Source organism: Marmota flaviventris, chromosome 3 (genome assembly GCF_047511675.1).
Source record: "Marmota flaviventris isolate mMarFla1 chromosome 3, mMarFla1.hap1, whole genome shotgun sequence".
NCBI lineage: Eukaryota > Metazoa > Chordata > Mammalia > Rodentia > Sciuridae > Marmota > Marmota flaviventris.
This window is the reverse complement of record NC_092500.1, coordinates 21279914-21302811: the sequence shown is the minus strand read 5'-3', so window position 1 is coordinate 21302811 and position 22898 is coordinate 21279914. Positions and strand designations below refer to the sequence as shown.

Below are 22898 nucleotides of genomic sequence, written 5' to 3'. Positions count from 1 at the left end.
TGAATCTAGCCCTGCAGCTAACCAAACCTTCCTGCCACTTGGGTAATTTGTCTTTACAAGTGTATATGAAGGCAGGTGTGTATTTAATGTGATGAAGTCTGCATATACTAAGTGATTATTTTAAAATGTAAATTAAATCACAAGTCTTGTTTAAAATATCCTCCAAAGACTGACTTCTCATTTAAATTTAAATAAGAATAAAGTCAAAATTCCTTACCCATATCAACAAAGCTCAATACATTCTTTGACCTCAACTCCTAAGACTTTGCCTAGCATTCCTGATGCTTTCCCTAGGGTAGCCCTGTGGCTTCACTTGTGCTTTGCCCTATGTAACACAGAGACCTTCCTGTGGCTGCCTCCTTTTTAGTAACTAGGTATTGATCCAAATGTCACCTTCACAGGGAGGCCTCCCTTGACAACACAATCTAATCTGCCATGTATTCCTTGTCTGCATCCTCATGTGCATCACCTTCAAAAGCTTTTCTATATCTAATTTGTCACTAGCAGGACTTCCTGTTTATTTCTTTGCTGCTGTTTGCAAAATAAAGAAATAAATAGGAAGTCCTGCTAGTGACAAATTATATATAGAAAATATTTTTTTAATTACTGCATCCTTACTTAAAACAGTATGTGATATAGTAAGAAAATAACAAATATGTAAGTAAGCTGAGCATTGTGGGGCATGCTTGTAGTCCTAGCCACTTGGGAGGCTGAGGCATGAGGATCCCTTGAGCCCAGGAATTTGAGACTAGCCTGGGCAACATAGTGAAACTCTGTCTCAAAAATAATAAATAAATCAGTGCTAAAGTAATGGTTACTGAGAAAAGGGAATGATAACAACAATAGTAATCCATGCTGCACATTTTAGGATTCTTTATGATAAAACATTATTGGTTTCCAATCTCACCAATTTCATGGTAACAATGTTGCTGGTATGAATTAGTACACACAGATAAATGTGGACTTCTAGGGAAAGCCAAGAAATGATGAGTATGTTCACAAGAGAGAATCAGAACACAGGGCTTTTGCTAATCATAGACATTAGATAGAAAGAGAAGGAAGGAATTAAGGCCAATGAGAGCAAAAAAAGGGTAACATTGGTAGTAAAGACAGTAGATGACCTGAGAGGATGGGCATTTAGTGGTGGCTGAGTCATAATGGGAAAGGCCCAGAAAGTCCTCTGGTGGAAAGTGGACTGTATGCTCTATGTTTTTGTCTACCACACATAGGCAACTTCATATTTAACCCCAAGAAGAATGACTGAAATTAGGGTTTTTATGAGCACCAATTAAAGAATATTCAACTTCTTTCTATATTGTATATTAAACTGTTAAACCGACTATATGATGATATGTTTTCTTCTATATCAACATAGAATTCTGTGACTTGAGAAAAACAGTTGCATATATAACTATATGACAAGTGTGAGTCTATATTTACATATGATGTGTCAAAGTGCACTTACTGTCATGTATAACTAATTCAAACAAATTTTTTAAAATAAAGAATGACTTAGGCCCAGACCCCCACCTAGGCCTAAAATTACAATCTCTGAAGCTCTAAAATTACAATCTCCAGGCATTGGCAAGATTCAAAGACTCCTCCTTTGCCTGCCTGCTTTGGAGCTCCCTGCACTTACCTTTGGATTCCCTCTCTGCTTTTGTCCCCTTGTTGTGCTCTCTGGGTTAATGATTTCCTTCCTGCCTTCCTGTTGTTTTCACAAGATTCGGGAAGGAGTTAGAACTAAATGAGCCCATCTTACCATGTTCAATTTACCATGTTTAACCAGAAATCTGTTAAGTTAAAAAAAAATTTAATATAAAAGTTCACACATTGTTGTTGGGACAGTCCCCAAATGGCTATAGTTAGACTCCCTTGCCCAGACTTCCAGACGACTATGTTGTATAGCCAAGGCCATGAATTGGCTATGTTATGGTCAGTGTATAGTCAAGGTCATGAACACTCAAATTTAATGTATAAAAATATATGTTGCTTAAGTACAAAACAATCTAAGAGTAACTTATAAAACTTAATTATCATAAAGCAATCAACCCCTAAAATAATACATTTTCAATGGATATTATGTAGCCAGCTGTTCACTTATTGCAATGAAAAATGGCATATCAAAGATAGATAACATTCTGTAATTTCTTCTCCACATTCAGGTGACAATGACACATTGCTTGTTCCCTCCTTGTATTCCCATCATCACTACATGTTTTAAAAAATCAATATATCACTTGTGGCTGAGAATTCCAAATGCAGCCACATTCTTTCTTTTCATTTTATCTTTTTCTTTTTCCATCCCTTTGATTACTGCACACCTGTTCTTTCCTTTCCCTCTCTACCTATTCTCTCCAAAAGCTGAATCCCGTTCCCTTCATGACCACCCACAACTCCTCACTTTAAACTCAGTCAGAAGCAATTTTCCCGCTTTCCTAAGAGGTTAAGCTCCTACCTATAAGGCCTCAAGGGTTGACTGTCACAGCCAGAATTAATGGAAAACCATCCGGAGAAGCTGAAGTTTGGTAAGGAGCAGGAATACAAGGGAAGAGATTTATCAGGAATGGGGCCTGTGCTCTGGTGGATTGCAGGGTCACATGGAAGTGTGAATTATCCTCTCAAGACACCTAAACATAGCAGAAGTAAAGAAGAGAATAAGGTGGGTGATAACTTTCATCTCTTTATGGTTGTTTCTCTCTTCTATGTATACTATCATCAAAAGGGTATAAAAAGATAATAGACACTACTTTCTTTTTCAGAACAAACAGCCTGTACACAAGACACAAAGCAGAATATTCTGAAGATCATAAGCATTTGCCAGATATAAGAAGCTAATATGTAAAAGAATGAATAAAATAAATTTATAAATAGCTACAATTGAAGGGAGAAAGCCACAGATGTTTAAAAAACAAACTCCTTGAAATTTAAGAGGAAGAAGATTGTTTATGGTTAGGGAGGACTAAATCAGATGCTATGAAAGAAATGGCATTTGAGTTGACTCTAAAAGACTGTAAAATTAATAGTTCTGTACCAACTAACTGCTCACTAACATTTGGAAGAAGTACCTATAACCTATACCACAGAGGGTGTAAATCTCATTTAGAAATTAATTGTTAAAGACTTCAGAGTGCTTCTACAACAATCCTAATCTAGTTTTAGTTTCTAATAAATGTGTTTAATCCTTAAAAGATCTGTGTAAAATGATCCTTTTAGGGGAAGGAGTTAGAACTGGTACTCTGGAGTCTTGTTACAGGTGGAAAGACTTTTTTTTTCCCCCTGGTTCACTGAATTTTCCTTTTTTCCTAAGTTTCCATATTTTTGTATAAAACATTTTCTTTTTGTTATTGTTGTTGTTGTTTTTATGTTTTTTTTTTTTTTAATTAAACTTTCGCTTTAGGGATAGGGTTGTGGCTCAGGGGTAGAGCGCTCACCTAGCACGTGTGAGGCCCTGGGTTTGATCCTCAGCACCACATAAAAATAAATAAACAAAATAAAGGTATTGTGTTCAACTAAAAAAATAAATATTAAAAAACTTTTGCTTTATTAATTGATAATTTACAATTACATGTATTTATGGTGTACTAAGTAATATTATGGTTTATGAATATGATGTGGAATAAGTAAATCAAGTTAGGGACATGCTCATCACCTCAAATACTTAACATTTTTTTGTGGTCAGAAGATTTGAAATTTACTATTAGCAGTTCTGAAATGTATAATACTCTTAATTATATTTAACATGCTAATACAATAGATTTCAAAAATACTCCTCCTGTTTAAGATCTGGTACCCGCTGACCATCATCTGCCCATTCTTCCACTCCCTACACTCTGTTAACTACCATTCTACTCCCTTTTCTGAGTTCAGTTGTTCTGGATTCCACACGTAAGAATATGCAGTTATCTTTCTCTCTGTGCCTAGCTTACTTCACTCCACACAATGCTGTCCAGTTTAATCCAAGTTTTCACAAATGACAGAATTTCTTTTTTTAAAGGATAAATGGTATTCCAGTGTGTGTGCACACCTTTATTCATCAGTTGAGGAACACTTAGGTCATTTATATAACTTGCCTATCGTGAATGGGACTTCTATGCACATGGGACTATAGGCATCTCTTTGACATACTGATTTCAAATATTTGGAGTAAATACCTGGGAGTGGAATGCTAGATCATACAGAAATTCTATTTTTGTTTCTCTTTTTTTCCCCCTAAGGAACTTCCCTACAGTTTTCCACAATACGTGCTAATTTACATTCCAACCAAATCAGCATACTATAGTAATGCAGCCACATCAATGTTTACAGCAGCTCAATTCACAATAGCTAAACTGTGGAACCAACCTAGATGCACTTCAATAGATGATAGATAAACAAACTGTGAGATATATATATGTATACACACACACACACACACACACACACACATATACACACACAATGGAATATTACTTAGCATTAAAAGAGGATAAAATCATGGCATTTGCAGGTAAATGAATGGGTTGGAAAATATCATGCTAAGTGAAGTACACCAATTCCAAAAAAACAAAGGCCAAATGTTCTCTCTGATAAGTGAGTGCTGATGCATAATGGAGGGGGGCATGGGAAAAATGGAGGAACTTTGATTGGGCAAAGGAGAGGGGAAGAAAGGGAGGGGAGGGGGAATGGGGGCAGGAAAGATGGTGGAATGAGATGGACATCATTACCCTAGGTACATATATGACTGCTCACATGGTATGACGCTACATCACGTACAACTAGAGAAATGAAAAGTTGTGTTGCAATTTTGTACAATGAATCAAAATGCATTCTGCTGTCATATATACCTAATTAAAATAAATAAATTAACTAATTTTTTTAAAAAAGTGTGATAAGGAAAAGATGATGAAAGATAACAAATATTGCTGAGGATACAGAGAAAAGGGGATCATTGTACAGGATAAAACATTTTCTTACTTGAAAATATTTCCAAATAGACCTATATGGAAATAGATTTCATTATCAGTGCTAGGATTCTAATTTCTTTACCATGTAGATCTGACATAGTAAATTACATAAAAAAAATTCAGCCTACTACCTGGTTTTACAAATAAAGTTTTATTGAACACAGCCATGCTCATTTGTTTTCATATTTTCTAAGACTGCAATTGGGGTACAATGGCAGAAATGAGTAATTGCAATAGAGATCATATGGCACTCAAAACCTAAAATATTTACCACCTTTACAGAGAGGGCTTGCTGGCCTCTGCTACAGACCATTCATGCAGGAAAGATTTATTAAGGGTTTTTAAGGATAAGTTACTGGCACGTAACTAATGTAGGTTGTTAGTCTCATTAAACCAAAATATAAAATAAGTGATACTGCATTATATTTTCAATTATTATTGAGGACAAACTTAAACCATTTTGCTGTGAAAAAGCCTACAGTAAGTGACTTGGGATATAATACCATTAGAAAATAATCTATTCTATTTTCCTGAGATATGGTTTCATTATGTTGCCCAGGTGGAGCATGCCTGTAATTTCAGCAACTCGGGAGGCTAAGGCAGGAGAATCACAGGCTCAAGGCCAGTTTCACCAAATGAGTGAGGCCCTGTATCAAAATAAAAAATAAAAAAGGACTGGAGATGAAGCTCAGTGGTAAAGTGCCCCTGGGATCAATCTCCAAAAATGAAGGAAAAGAAGGAAAGGAAGGAAGGAAGGAAGGGAGGGAGGGAGGGAGGGAGGGAGATGGGAGGGAGGGAAGAAGGAAGATAGGAAACATGTAATATACACCAAATATAAGATTATAATATTAGATTATAAAATCTATTTCCCCAAACCAAAATCCTACATCAAAGAAAACAGTAATATTAGAGACAAAACTTGAACACATATGTAGATGCCAGTTTCAAGAGTACTTAGTCTACACACTATCACTATCCAACACTGAAATGATTATTCCAACACATTTAATGAAAAACGTCAAATGGTTATAAATATTGAAAAGTCAAAGAAATGATTATCATTATTTGTTTTGATATTTGCCTAACTAGAAAATCAACTCAAGCATTTTTATAAACTATAATGCAATTCATATGACAGGGTATAGGGTAAGTATACCAAAGTCAACAGCTTTCAAATCTACCCGCAATACCTAGTTATAAAACACAATGGGAAATTCATGATAAAAACAAATACTACGAAATGGCCAGAAAAAAAAAACCTTAACTTATATAGGCAAATTTATGTTTAAAAATCATAAATCTAAAAAGACTTGAAAATAGAAATTTATAATATATCCCTAAATGTGAATATTTAATATTATGAAAATGCCTGCTTTCTCCTAATTAATCTCTACCTTTGGCATTGTTCCATTAAAATCTCAGTAGGTAAGACCTAAATCTATAAAACTCTTAGAAGAAAACATAGGGTGAAAAGCTTCATGACACTGGATTTGGCTATGATTTCTTGCATAAGACATCAAAAGCACAGGTAACAAGTGTATAGAGATAAATTGGATAACATGACAATTGAAACATCTGTGTATCAAAGGACAACATCAATAGAGTGAAAAGGCAAACTACAAATCTGAGAAAATATCTGCAAATCATGTATCTCATGAGGGGTTAATATCCAGAATATACTAATCCCTACAACTCAACAAAAAACAATCCAATGTACAATGGTCAAAAGACTTCAATAGACAGTTATTCAAAGAAGATATTCAAATGGCCAACAAGCATATAAAAGATATTTACCATCATTATCACAACCATCAGGGAAATGCAAATCAAAACCATTATGAGATATTATTTCATACCCATTAGGGTGGCTACAATCAAAAAGAAAAAACACAAAATAAGTATTGACAAGGATGCAGAGTATTAAAACCCTTATGCACAGTTGGTAGAAACTGAAATGATGCAAATATAAAAACAGTACAGCAGTTACTCAAAAATTAAAAACGAATTACTATATGATCCAGCAATTTCAGTTCTGGTTCTATATCCAAAAGAACTAAATGTAGGGTCTCAAAGATATTTACAGACTGTTTTAGTCAACTTTCTTGACACTGTGACCAAGGGATCTGACAAGAACAATTTTAAGTAGGAAAAGTTTATTTGAGGGCTCACAGTTTTAGAGGTCTTAGTCCATAGGTGGCTGACTTCATTCCTCAGGGCCCAAGGTGAGACAGAATATCATGGTAAAAGAGTGTGGTGGAGGAAAGCAGATCTGGACTTGGCCCCCAAGAAGGGGGGGGGGGAGAGAGAGAGAGAGAGAGAGATCTGCTCAACAAAGACAAAATGTAAACCTCAGAGGCATGCCTCCAGGGACCCACTTCCTCCAGCCACACCCTACCTGCCTACAGTTACCACAGGGAGCAGGGCCAGAACAAAGAAGCATAAAGAAGATCTTTTGTTAAGGTCAACTTCCTGGTTGGTGAACGTGCTCTAGGACACTAGCTGGGGACCCAATCAGACAGACACTTGGTACTCATGCTCCTAAGCAAGGGAGCCAATAGAAAAACTAGAACAGATGCATGAACAGGGGTATACCAATCAATAATCATGAGGAGTGTGTGGACAGGAGAGGAAATAAGGAAAGGTGGAAATTCCAGAGACCATAAAGAGAATAGGCCAAAATGCCCTATCAGATTCTCAGCTCTGGGGCTCCTTCTCTTCTGAGAAATCTATTTCTGTATCTCTTTCACCTACTTCTTCCTTGCTATCTCTGTGTCCTGTTCTTCATTTCTTTGTTGAATGAAGACAATGAATGCAGCACCCCCAGATGGTAACAATATCACAATGTGAGAAACTGATGTGACTCCATTTTTGAAAATGCCTCTATTTCAGAGCAGGGCCTGTCCAAAGGGTGGGGGATGACCCATGTCCTTGGAAAACCCACCCTTGTCCTTGGAAAACCCTAGGCACAAAGCTAAAAACCAAAGAATGCTTGAGGCCTAATTTCAGACCATAGCAACAACCAATCAGAGTGAGGCAGGGAAGATACCTGAAATACCAGGTGATCCTCCCAGTAGTTTTGGTGATTAATAACATGATTAGGCAACCCTGAATTTTAGTATATACACTCTTGCAACCCCTCCTGGCCTAAACTAATCAGTTCAAAAGTATCCACCACTTGAACTAACTAATCACCCTTACCAACTTGTTCCCACCAACGAATGTGCTACTCAATGTTAAGAGTTGTTGTTTGATTTTCCCCGTAGTGTGAAATGATTTGCTGTGTGATGTTGTGATGCACAGAGTATCCAAAAAAAAACAAACCTATAAATCCTCACTGAACTAAAGGCCAGGACTCACTCGTCAGGACCACTGCATCAGAAATGGTTGTGAGTCCAGGCTCGAGCTTGCAATAAAGACTCTGATGTCATTGCATCGGATTCAGCTCCTGGAGGTCTACTGGGGTCCCACGAATCTGATATTACAAATGCAAAACACATTTGGTGCATTTCCAAGAGTTCCAAGTCTCAACAGTTCCTTGGCAATGTCTCCACTTGAAGCCAGATTTAAAGATAGGCAGTCAGTGTAGTTAGGTAAATTGGGTCTAATATCGAGTAAAATCCAAAATGGAGGCCATGTTGAGAATGAAGTCCGGAAAAAGCAGAATTCTTGGAATGTTGATGTCCCCAAGGCCCAGAGCCCATCCCAAAGAAATATTAATGAAACAGCTCCCAGCAAACTTGAAGATGCTGATCCAAAAGTCCTTCCTGCCCAGATTACTTCTTTGGCCCACCTGTGCCCCACCCTTCAGGCTTTCCCACCTACATTCCATCATTGAAAGATAACAGAACAAAGGACAGGAATGGGGGGGGGAACCAGATGAAGACCATAGTTATAAAAAGGGGAATATATTCACCCTTCCAGGGATTCCATCTCTTGGGTCCCCTTCTTCCTCCAGGAGAAGTCTTTTCTGCTGTCCTTTAATAAAGCCTCTACTTTCCATTCTAACCTTGCCTCAGCGTGCTTCTCTGGTGTTATACTTCAACATTGTGAAGCAAGGACTGTCACCAGTAAACAACGGTAACACACTGAGACTCAAGGTAAACTCTAAGTGAGAGCTCCTATTAAAACAAACAAACAAAAAAAGCAAGTTTTCTGTGTCTAATGTATAAAGTCACACAGTAAACATTTCCATTCCACAAAGAAGAAATAAGAGCACAGAAAGAAGGGATGGGATGAAAGCAAGACCAAAACCCAGCTGGGTAAACAAGTCCTATAGTTCCCTGTCCAGCATCTGAAGCATATAATATGGTGAGATTGTCACTAAAGGGCTTGTGTGAGAACCACATAGCTTCTCTGTTGGCTTGTCTCTGCTCAATTCCTACAACTTTCTTTGGCAGACATTCCCTGGTACTGGAATTTCTTAATCTTGTGGGTCTCTACTGCAGCTTTGGCTTCCTCCTCCAATCTCCACACATCACCTTATCATGGGCTACCTGCAGGGACTCCAACCCTACTGCTCTGTGCCTGGCCTCACAAGCCTTCCTTTGAAATCTGGGTGGAAGCCCCCATGACATGACTCCCTAACTCCAGCATTCTGCATTCCTACAGAGTCAAAAATAATGGTGAACACCAAGGTCTGCCACCATCTCCAGCAGTAGCCAAGCCTTAGGGATCATGGTTGAAGCATCCTCTGAATGCCTTGGTGGCTGAGCATGGTAAAACAACTTTCCAGGTCACCTTGTGTAAGCAGAGTATCTCACTGGTCTCTTCTCAAAAGAATTTTTACTTTTACACCCCTGAGCCTGGGATGGTCTTGGCAATTCTTGAGATTACCCTCCAGCCATCTTTCTTATTGTCTCCAGGCAATATCTTTAGTTATTTCTTTAGTGGTTGTAATGTCTTTAACAATCACACATTCCTTAGCTCCAGTTTTACTCACAATTTTCTGGTGAAACCTCAGTTTTTCATAGTTTTATGCTTTGCTTTCTGTTCCTGGTTATGACAATAAATTTGGCTAAAAGCCACCATCAATATCCATGTCACTGCCTGCATACTAGACTGCCTAAAATTTTTTCTTCTGCCAGATTAAAGAGTCCAGTACCTTTTAATTCAGTCTCACAGAAAGTTTAACATGCAGACAACTTCTTAGCCAGAACATAACATAAATGACCTCTAGTGCAATTTCCTATAGAGTACTACGTCTCCTCTGAAACCTCATGACCCAACCTTGCTGTCTACAGTCTTATTGGCATTCTGGTCTTCTAAATGCCCACTCAAATCATCTATTAGGCTCCACTTACAACAATATAAAGCTTTTCCAGCTTACATCACTTACCTTTCCAAAAGTCCTCCCACAAGTTCCAAAAGGCTACAAAAGCTTTTAAGCCATATGGTCACATTAGTCACAACAACAACCCCACTTCTGATACCAATTTCTATTTTAGTTAGCTTTTCACCATTGTAACCAAAGGACCTGACAAGAACAATTTTAAGGAATAAAAGTTTATTGGGGGGCTCATGGTTTTAGAGGTCTCCATCCATAGACAGCCAACTCCATTCCTCAGGGACAAGGCAGAACATCATGGTAAAAGAGTGTGGTAGAGGAAAGCAGCTGGGAACAGGATTTCAGGAAGCAGAAAAGGAGCTCAGCTCAGCAAGAACAAAATGTAAACCTCAAGGGCATGCCCCCAGGGACCCACTTCCTCCACCTACAGCTACAGTTACCACTCAATTAATTCCTATCAGGAGATTACTTCACTGATTGAGTTAAGGCTCTCATAACCCAATCAATTCACTTCTAAACCTTCTTGCATTGTCTCTCACATGAACTTTTTGGGGACACCTATTATCTAAACCATGACATATATCCATATTAAGCATTTTTTCTACAACAAAAGGTGACAGCAACCTAAATGTCTATCAATAGATGAGGGGATAAGCAAAATAGGGTATATACATACCAAAATAATGCTGTACACCATATATGAAACTTGAAAATATCAGCTAAATAAAATGAGCCAGTAACAAAAAGACAAATGTTGCATGATTATTTGAGGAAACTGGAGTAGACAAATTAATAGAAACAAGAAGTAGAATGGTGGTTTCCAAAGGCTGGCAGGAGGAATAAATGGAGAGTTGTTTACTGGGCACAGAGTTTCAGTTTTGAAAGATGAGAAAGTTCTGGAGGTGGATAAAACAATGTGAATATAGGTATCACTATTAAACTGTACACTTAAAATGGTTATTATAAAAAATTCTATGTTATATATGTTTTGCTAATTTTTTTAAAGTTCAATAAGGAAATACATGCAAATATATCACTTAAAGCCAAATAAAAAAAGGAGAATTATTTGATAAATAGTACTGGGACAATGGGACCATTACTTTGGGAAGGAGGAATAACCATCAATAAATTATGGATCTAAAAATATGTCTACATGCATGAAGAAAATATGATAGCATATTTTTATAATTGTGTGTTAGTCAAAGTTAGCCTAAGCAAGATACAAAGACCTAGAAGCTTAACATAAATACATAGATGTAGCTTCATAAAAATTAAAACTTTTGCACCTCAAAAAATAAAACACAAAATTATAGGGCAAGAAATACTGTGGGAGAAAAAAGCTTTTGAAAAGTTGTCGTCTGTTTTTAACAGGCAAACTTTTGGTATCTAGAAATACAGTTGTTTCTTGCTTTCACAGTAGCTTTTTACTAAAAAGCTTTAAGGAGTACTAAATCACTGTCCCCACGAGAAAGGAAGGTTTAGATTCATGAGAACATCTGGTCACATTTTCATTGACTGATCAATACGAAATGGTGTATTACGTGTTTTGTTTAAAACAACTTATTTAATATAGCTTGTTGATTCATTAACATTGAACTCACAGTCAATAGCACTCTCTCTCATGTCTGAATGAAGTTTATATGACACAAAGAGTTTCTCCAAAGGCAAATCAGTAGTGTTTCTTATCCTTCTATAAACAATAGATAATGATTCAGCATTACTGTAGGAACCTTTACACATAGAAATTTCCAAGAAACAGCATAAAAATACCCCCCAAAAGTGGCAGTAACTAGACTGTGAAAAAGGACATCATTTACAGTCTGAGAGCTGAAACTAGTAAACTGTCACATGAGGTGATTCAAATTTTTCATTGTTCTATGCACATCCAAAAACAACCATGAAAAGCCCATGAGTATTGATTTTAAAGTTACAAATAAACTTCAGGAAGTAGGAAATTTTTCAGTTATGGAATCCACAAACAATAAGAGTTTATTTTTTAAAATACCTTTATAATTATTTAAAAACTTAAATAAATAGAAGAAAAAACATGCAATTTGCAAGAGAAAGATACAAATGCTTTGAAAAATCAGCAGGGGAAAAATAATCACTAATAATCAGAGAAATGATATTTTGAAGAAATATTAATTGTTGCCCTTTAATGGAAAAATAGTAGTTAACATAGTAATAACAACAGTTGCACTAACAACATATCCTACAGTGTCTTCTAGCTGTCCCTACCTAATCCTCCCAAAAGAACAATTTAGATGATTATAGACAATTGAATCAAAAATATTTAAATGATACAGACAAGAATGAAAAACTGAATAAATAAATAAATGGATGGTTGGGTAGACAGATGGATTCAATGAATTAATGGATGTATGAGTGGATATTAACATTATTATTATCATCATCATTAATGTTTTATATGAATAAATTTCTCATATGATGCAAAATGTAGACTTTCCAGTGGAAATAATTTTCAAACTATTCTATGAAAACTCATGATGCCATAATTAATCAGTGTGACTTTTACAAGTCATAACGTTTTTTCACAAAATATAAAATATTTATGAAAAATTAGATCTGCTTGCTGAAAACAATTCAAACCAGTTATAAGTATATGACAAAGGAAAGTGAGGTCTCTCATAAATCCTAAGCTTTAGAACTAATCACTATTAACTTGTAGAGTACCGTATATACTGCCAGATTTTCAAAAAACATACAAATTAATATTAGACAACTTTCAAAGCACTTATATAAGGTTGGTTTATATTCTTCTTCAACCTGACAATTCTACACATTTAGAAGGTGATGTCTCTAGAGGCCACAGACAAAACAAAAAAGACCAATTAGCATTTGTATAGTAAGAAATTTATACAGAAACTAGTATTTTTATTGTAATACTATCATACAATCCAGTGGATAAATAAGAACTATCCTCCACATTTTAAAAAGGAGGAAGGAGAAGCTGAGTTTCTTGCTCAAGATTATATAGGTAATAAATAGTATTACTTACATACAGTACCTAGCAAAAATTTTAAATAATATGAGGGATGAGGGATGCCCAAACTTCTTAATACTGTATACCTTGCATGCAGCAGATAGTCAATAATAATGTTATGCAGCAAATGGATAATGAATAAAATAATAGGGAAGACAGGAGGAATTCTAAATAAATTATGAATCTTATCAAACCATCAATTTTTAAAATCTAGACTCTAAATAATAAAAATATTGAGAAATCTACTCACTCTGGAAGCACAATGTAAAATGATGAATCAATTGAGTATACTCAACACAAGAATGACATCAACAATTTTTGATATCCTCTTTTTAATATTGAAATGTTACAGTGAAAACTACTGAATAGAAAATCATATACAGGTTTCTTTCTGCTTGAAAAAATGTGCACTGTTTAAGACCTTTTTAATTTCATATAAAGTATTCATGTGGGTTTTGGACCAAATACAATAGCTATACAAACTTGAGCTTGTTCTTTAACCACTTGAAATTCAATTTTCAAACGTTAAAGTGAAAATTTGTCATAGGATTATTGTGAAATATAAGATAAGGAATGTAAAGTAGTTTTGGTGTTATGGTTCAAATGCATGGTGGCCCCCAAAAGTTCATGCATGAGACAATGCAAAAACATTCAGATGTGAAATGATTAGAATATAAGAGCCACAACCTCATCAGTGGATTCATCCTCTGATATGGATTAACTGGGAAGTAACTGTGAGAAGGTAGGGTGTGGCTGGAGGAAGCAGATCACTGGGTTATGCCTTTTGGATTTATATTTTATTCCTAGTGAGCAGAGCTCTCTCTTTGTTTACTGGTTGGCATATCCTGGGCTACTTTCCTATGCCACATCTTTATGCCATCATGCTCTGCCTCACTTTGGGCCCAGAGCTATGGAGTCAGCCCAACCATGGACTGAGAACTCTGAAACCATGAGCAAAAATAAACTCTCCTTCTTCTAAGTTGTTCTTGTCAGGTCTTTGGGTCACAGTGACAAGAAAGCTGAATAAAATACCTGGCTTTTGGTAGGCACTCAATAAATGCTAGTTTCATTTTTTAACGTTAGTATTGTTTTCATAATTGTTAATATAATTATACCAATACTTTCCTAAAATGGTGCAACATGTGGACTTTATAATGGCAAAATTTTAATTGTTATTTTAAAAGTTATAAAAATGACTGTATAAAATCATAAAAACCTGGATTATATAAATGCTTGGTAGGAAAGTTAAAATGTGTTTCTCTGTACCTGTATTTCCTGCCTTCTGCCCAAATATAGATAGCAGGCATCTGTTCCCTGAATAAGTAGATAATAGATGAAATGTCTTCTGATCTAATTTCCATAGTCATTATATTATTTTCCTATAGTCACTGCCACAAATTGCCACAAACTTAGTAGCTTAAAACAACATAATTTTTTTTCTGACAGTTATTGGTGTCAGAAGCCTAAAAGGAATGTTATATACCTTAAAGTTAAGGTATCAGCAAAGCTGGTTACTTCTGGACACTCAGGGGGAAAAAAATTGTTTCCTGCCTTTTCCATTATCAAGAGACCCCCAGCATTCCTTGGCTCATAGGCCCTTTCTTCATCTTTGGAGCTACTAGTGTCACATGCTCAGATCTCTCTCTGCTTTTCTCATCATATTACCTTCCCTATTATAAGAACTCTTGTGATTATACTTGGCCCACCTGAGTAATTCAGAATAATCATCCCATCTCACAATCCTTAATTATATATGAAAGGTCCCTTTTGCCATATTAGGCAATACAGTCATAGGTTCTGGGGATTAGAATAAGGATATGGATATGGAGGAGCATTATCTTATTTATCACAATGCATCCTCTGAATCCTAAATATTCACCAACATCTACATGTAAAATATATTTAACTCATATCTCAGCATTCCTGTAAGTCTCAAACCATCACACAATATCAACTTAAATTCAAAATCTCATCAGCTCAAAAATTCCAAGTCTTCTCATAAAAATCTGTTATGGATGAAACTCGGGGTATAATCTACTTCAAGGCAAAATTCTTCATGTATGCATCTATGAAACCAGAATAAAAATTATTTATTCCTAAAATATAATGGTAGAACTAGCATAGTATGTTAGTAAGATTTCTATCTATAAAAAAAATACTTGAATGAATCAACTAATAATGAAGAAACGTTTATTTTGGCCTACAGTTTCAGAGGTTTCAGTACATGGTCACTTGGCCCCATTGCCTTTGAAACTCTAGTAAGGTAGCATGTAATGGCAGGAATGTATAGTGAAGAAAGTTTCTCATTTCATGGCAGCCAGGAAGCAAAAGGAGAGAGAGGAATAGGTCAGGGTCCCAATATCCCCTTCAAGGGCACACCTCCAATGACCTAACTTCATCCAGCTAGACTCCTCTTATATGTTTCACTGCCTTCCAAGATTGTCACAGACTGGGGACCAACTCTTTAACAACTGGACTTTGGGGGGATATTTTAGATCCAAACTATATATAATATTATAAGTAATACAGATAATTACCCCATCTCAAGAAGCCTAACTTAATCACATCTACAAGTTCCCTTACCCATGTAAGTAATATATTCACAGGCTGTAAAGGTTAGAATGTGGATGGACATCCTGGGGGTAGGGGAGATTATTCTGTATACAATAGCCATGTTCATTATTAACTGAATACCGTTTGAATAATTTAACTTATAATATCAATAAAATAGTTTAGACTGTCCCCACTGATTACCCAACTTACTGAACTAACATTTATCATTTCCACATTTGAAACACGGGTTCTTCTAAAATTTTTAGGAAGGATAAATTCAGCAACATAATAAGATTATATGTTGAATTATACAATTCCCAGAGCTGCTGTTATTTAAATAGTATCTTGACATTATTATTATTATTGTTCAGCTTTATTTTTTCTTGGTAATAGAAATGATAATTTTCTAATAAAAACAGAAGGCATAGGCCTGGAGTTGTGGCTCAGTGGTAGAGCACTGGCCTCACATGTGTGAGGCACTGGAGTCTATTCTCAGCACTACATATAAATAAATGAATAAAATAAAGGTATATCAACAACTGAAAAAAAATATTTTTTAAAAAAGCATAAAGAATCATAATTATATTATTCAATTGATAAACACTTCATTGAATGTAATTCTATATCTAAATACACATGCAAATGATTTTATATAAATTGAATCACATTTATGTTAATAGTTTGAAATATTGTTTGTTTGCTTTTTCCTTTAAGAAAAAAATGTTAGGAATATCTTTTTAGGTCAATAAACAGGGAACTACATAATAATTTTTATGGTCCAGAATAGTCTTTGACAGAATGCTCCATAATTTATTTAACCAATCCCCTAATTTAAGATATGAATCTTTATATATTTTGTGTATATTCATCCATCCTGTACTAACCTGTCTACCAACTTGTACAATTGTGTTTAAACTAAATATCTACAATTAGAAGTGCTAGAAAAAGAGTATGTAGAGTATATATATTTTGTTGTATTTGTTTATTTACTGGGTTTTTTTTGTTTTTTGTTTGTTTTTTTCAGTGCTGGGGATCAAACCCAGGGCCTCATGCAAAAGCACTCTACCACTGAGCTACAGTCCCAACCCTAGAGTATATTTTAAACTCTTATACATAACAGAAATTTTGCTACACTTGTTTTTTGAAAGCAATTTGCCAATGTATATTAAGACCCCTACACAGGTCTCTTGGTGAGAGGGGATGGTCCACTGAATTATGGCAAGCTGGCAGGGTGAGTAAGTAAGGTGGAGTGGAGACAACATGTCCCTGCCCTGAGGGAGGGGCCACTGAGTGACAGAGACAAAGCTGTGTGTGATGAGGACAGGTCACAATGGGCAGGAGGGTAAAAGTGGTCCCACAGGGTTAGTTTAGGCAGAGGAGACACTTCTCTGAAGAAGATTACAACTGGTAGTTGAAGTTATGGAATTAAAGAGGTCCCTTCCAAGTAAGCACCCAAATCTGAATGCCCTGACATTCACAAGGGCCCAACATCAGTGTGTGGCCACATGTTCATGCACTAAGACAGGCACCATCTGGACTGAGGGGCCTGAGTATCTCTGTAACAGTCACTGATCAACGTCTCAGGGGGTCCTCAGTGGCTCAGGGACAAAAAAACCTGCAAAGACAACTGCTTGCCCATCAGCCAGAGAGGCCAGTGAAACAGGACGCTGTGTAAGTGTGTTGTTGAATGTGTGGAACAGTCGTTAGAAACTTGCTTGATAAAATAGCCATGAAGGACCAGATTATGTTACCATATTACACAGCCCAAAACAGTCCCGCAATGGGGATGTTTAATACCTCCATGGGGAAACTGCAGCAACAATTGTACAAAGGGGAGTATGATATATTCAGGTATGCACCAATGTTTGAGAGTGACTTTATCCAGATCAGTAAAAGAGGAGAATTGATTGATGTGCACAACCATGCCCGGATGGTGACTATGGGTGTTGTTCGCACCAGCCCTTGCCTCACACTACCTGATGTCATGCTGCTGGCCCAGCCAGCTGCTATCTGTAAAGGCTATGCCCCTTGTGGCCTTGCCACTCAAGAAAGAGCTAAAAAGCCTACACAGACCTTAGAACTAACCAGGCTGCTTCCCTTGAAGTTTGTAAAGATAACCATCCATAACAGCCACAAAAAACAGCTCCACCTGAGGCTTGCTACTGGCCGTGCTTTTTACCTGCAGCTGTGTCCTTCAGATACAAGAGATCTTTTTGCTCACTGGGAATATCTTGTTTACATCCTGAAACCACCAGTGGAGGCTTACAGCCGTATTCAAGTCATTCCAACTGGGGATAAATCAGACATACCTGTGTTTGAGGAAGAGGACAAGAGCCCAGAGCTAAGTCTTTAAAGAAACCAAAAGATGGGCCAGGACACTCTGGGGAAAGCAACTAAAGGTCCTGTACAGCTCTTATAAATGAGATTCAACTGGGAAATGCACCCCTTTTGGAAGAGCTCAAGGCCAGATGATCCTTCATTTGGAAGCTAGGGCACACTAGGGAGGTTCCTAGTGCTTCTCCAAATTATTCCCCGTAACTGAATTTTAGAGATCCCTTAGTTGTCAGCAACTCTTTAATTTCATATCCAGAGTTTCAATGCATCCCACAGCATCCTGACCATCTAATCTGTTATTGAAAACATCCTACTCCAACCTAGATAAGTTGATATATTGTGGGACATAATGTCTCCCTGCTGCTATCACTTATACAAACATGTCATATGTGCAACAATTTCTTCTTGTTTAGTTACAGGAAGAGACAGGTGACCTTGCTGGTGTCACTTTCTTTACTTATTTTTTCTCCCCCTAGGCACAAGTCATGAAGTTCTCTGGAGGGGATAAAGAGCAAGTTAGCATCAGGAATCTTCACATGAACCCTGAAATATTTGATCTCACCTATTTTGGTTATTCTAGTGAGGAATGGCTCCAACATGTGTCCAACATATACTACATTCAAAAGTTCACACACTCCTGCAGTCACAGAACCTGATAAAGGGACAAGGGTAGCATCAGGAGTAGTGTTGAGAATAAGCACCATAGGTGTTGTGAATGTGGCTGATACCAAGACTGCAGGCTCAAGGCAGAAACTGCACTGGAAAGAGAAGATTTCAGGTTCAGGAGGAAGCACAGCCTACATGGCAAAGTGAGTGCTTTCCAGCATGTCTAAATATTGTGACAGTTCAAGCTGCAAGTACATTCTTGTCCTTAAAGGGTAACTCCAAGTTCATCAGCAAGAGGTGCTGGCCTCTCCCCAGAGGGCAGTATGAGAATGGTGATAGTAGGAGTAGAAATTTCTGACAAGCCTGTTGAAACATCAGGAAAAGTTCAGTATCTCATCTCACCCTTGCAGAGTGAAGGCTGCATGAGTGAACAGGATGGAAGCCAGGGGGATTCTCCAACCAGCAGGATTACTCTCTTTAGTAAAGAACCTTAAAGATCTGCTCTATACAGGATACAGAGGTGGGCATCATCTAAGACTGTGGAAGAAAGCAGTATCATTCATCATAATATAATCCATCAACTCAAATTCTCTGCTCTATAAAACAAGAAGAGTAGCAATAAAACTAATGGCAATTTAAGAGCAAGTTCTCAGCTGTCTTTAACTGCACCTTAACTTGATATCTATTATTAAATGAATAGAAGACAAAAAGAAAATGTTGATGGTTTCTCTCAAAAATACGATCTTCCCTTATAGCCAAAGAGAATCCTAAAATTTTAAAAATGCAGTTTTTAACCATTAACAAAGCAATCAATAAGAAGCAAGAAAATGTAAATGAATCCAGGAAAGCAGCCTGATAGTACAGGTTTTTTAAGTCCAGGTGTGAACCGTAGCATCGGCACTCATTAACTGTGATTGAGTATATTATGTGTCCTCCTTTAAATGTTTAGGCTGGTAAATTAGAAATAATACAAGGGAAATATCCAGTTCACAGTAGGCACAAATACATGGAAAATATGTAGTACATAGTAGGTACTGTGTAAAGAGTAGCAATTATCATGGTCAGGAATGTTGTGAAACAAATTTGAGTTTAATAATATTTTCTAAAAAGGGTTTCATTTATTTCACTTCTAATTTTTTGTCCAACTTAAATCTTATTTAACTGCTTTGAAATTATTTTATAAAACTTCTATGTACAGTAAGTCTTAATATTTTCTAAGAATTTTTATTCCCCAAAGGTATTCAGAATCTAAATTTTCATGAATTTGAAAGGAATCACTTGTAGCAATTTCAGTCTAGTCTCAATGAAAGGATAAAATGCCATAAAATATATTCACAAGCATAAACTCTAAAGTGCCCATCTTTTAGCCTGTTCATTCTATGTTTAGTATTCTGGGAGGTGAAACAAAAAAATCAAACTTGAATATAAGATCAATTCGAAATCTAGACAAAAACTGGAAAGTAGATCAATATTCTAATTTTTCAAGTAAACATTATGATTCTAAAACTGATACATCTAGGAACAGATGTATAGGTAATGTGGACCCCAATTAAGATTGTATTATTTTCATAATACTCATGTTCACTATGCTTTGAATACAAAAGATATTTAATACAAGTTCTCTGGAATCTATTAAATTAATTAATATAAAATATAATTTTCCCAATTCTTGAAATTTGGGTACATCAAAATTTACACAGCACCATATTAATGGCACCAATCTTGAAGCTTCCTGTAGTGGACTATAAAGAAATGTTTTTTCTTTGAGCCCTAAATAAACAGTGCATAAAGCTCAATGATTTGTATTGACCTCCAAAAATGCTTGATGTGAAAAAAAAGTGGCTATCAAATATGAAAACATTTTATAGGCTGTATGTTTTAGTTTTGCAAATTCCAAGGTTATATTATTGAGAAATTATATCTAATCATAAAATAAATTATTTGGGGCAAATAATTTTAAATTTAAAACTTTTAAAAAAAACTTTCATATCTTTTAATAAAAATTGTTTCATGTGGTATGTACTTTGATTTCAATACATTTCATTTGATGCTGATGATTCCCTACAATATTTCAAAAGCAACTATACTGCAAGCTGTTTTTAGGTAGGGACCAAATATCTTTGTATTCAAAAACTATTAACCACATTATAATGCCTGGACAATCACTGTAATGGCAAAGGCCATTTTGAATTTCTTTTCTAATTCTTTTTTTTAAAATATTTTATTTATTTATGTGGTGCTAAGGATTGAACCCAGCGCCTCTCACATGCTAGGTGAGCACTCTACCACTGAGCCACAACCCCAGCCCTCTTTTCAAACTCTTCAATACTATTTTTCTGACTCAATATCTTTAAATTTCATATTTCCTATAGCAAATATTGTCTCATTTTGTTTCTGATTATAAATCCTAATGGCTATTCCCACCAGATCTTATTATGTCACAAAGTTTCCTTAAAATTCTGAAACAACATATCCTTTTACCTCTTTTAATGAAATAGTATTAGAGTCTTTAAATAAGTTCAGGATAAATAAAAGAAAAACATTTCTTTTATTCAGGATAAATAAAAGAAAAACATAAATGAATGGATCAGATACCCAGAAAATGCTAATAAACAAAAAAACCGAGTTTGAAGATGATACAAGTTGCATATAGGTGTGTGTATTTCAATCACAAAACTATAAAATTCTTTGATATATTTTTATAATTAAAATATATACATATATACATGTCATAGATAGGCTAAAAGTAAGCCCATAGACAACAATATTCACAGATACACATAAACAAAGTCTTAAAAATTTAAAGTGAAAAGAACATTAGTAAAAGAATACTACTACTTCTGGTTTGTTAGATTAAGTCCAGTTTTTAAAAAAAATACTACATCTCAAGTAAATTTGGAGATTTACTATAGTAACAAAATCCTAATGAGGATACTTTTTAAATGTGACATAGTGGTTGTAAACTACAAATTTTAAAAAGCAAGCAATTATGTCACCTAATAGTTTTAATGTAATAACACAAAGTAATATCAACAGTGAATCATGTTACTTATATTCTAGGAAAATAGTAATAAATGAGATTTCAGAGGTAAAGCCAAAATGTAAAAGATGAAATATAATGAGAAGAATGTGAGTTGTTATTCAATGGAAAGTGATGAGAAAACTAGGTATCAATAGGAAAAAATCAGTACAGAACCATATTTGGAATATATTTTTAAAAAATTCTAGATGTAAAAATGGCAGTTCTTAACCCATTTTAATCAAATGTATGAAATATGATATGTCAAGAGCTTTGTAATGTTTTGAACAACTAATAAAAAAAATTCTAGATGAGATGAATTAATCAAAAAACAGTTCTGAGAAGTTTAATGAATTACAGATAGCTTTATAAACTACATAACATACTTGCATACACATATAAAAATTAAAACCAAAAAATGCTATGAACTGGGAATAATTTTGTGATAAATGTAACTATTAAAACATTAAAATCTAAAAATATCAAGAAAGTAATAAATTTATTGAAACTACCAGTCTTCCCAGAAAACTGACAGGAAAAAAACTAAATACTAAAACATTATAAACCAAAAGCAAGTCACTATCAAAACTAATAAAATAATAAAATAAGATAAAATTTAAAGTAAATAGTAGTAAGGTGTTGGAGAAACATAACCATGTTATTGATAATTTTTGGTAATCTGATTATTAAAGTGAAAGTATAATACTTTATTTTAATAGTTTTAAGAATTCTACTTTATAAGATATAACACAAAGTAATGATAAAACATTTTTACAAAGACATTAATTTTATGAATAAAAGCATGGGTAAAAAAGGGTCAATTATTATAACATTGTTAAGCACATGAGGTTTATTTAAACAAAATATAAAAGTTATGCTTGTTAATTTCCTTTCTCCTTTACATATATAAATGTGAAGTAAAAATCCACACAGTATGTAAAAATTTTAAGGGAAGATGTGAAGATCTACAAAATACACATTTGTTTATTAGTTCATTCAACTACTCTAACTATGCCAGTAACTATGCTGACATTAGGCCATGGATCTTGAGCATCAAAAGTTTGGGTTTATACCTTTATGGAACTCAATCCAGTATATATTGACAACAACTCTGTAAAGATCAGGATAAGCTATCTTAAAAATTCTATGAAG

At 35.3% G+C, this 22898-nt stretch overlaps 2 protein-coding genes across 7 annotated transcripts in view; one reads left to right on the top strand and one right to left on the bottom strand.

The window, feature by feature from the left end:
- Window positions 1-22898, bottom strand: part of Anks1b (ankyrin repeat and sterile alpha motif domain containing 1B) — a 1114759-nt gene that overhangs the window by 769326 nt on the left and 322535 nt on the right. The window lies entirely within an intron of this gene.
- Window positions 17517-18140, top strand: Garin6 (golgi associated RAB2 interactor family member 6). The gene has a single exon (XM_027929839.1). The coding sequence runs from the start codon at window positions 17517-17519 to the stop codon at window positions 18138-18140; it is 624 nt and encodes a 207-aa protein (XP_027785640.1).

Excerpts from the sequence above, each read along its gene's own strand:
- Garin6 (XM_027929839.1), top strand. The coding sequence starts at position 17,517 with ATGAAGGACCAGATTATGTTACCATATTACACAGCCCAAAACAGTCCC.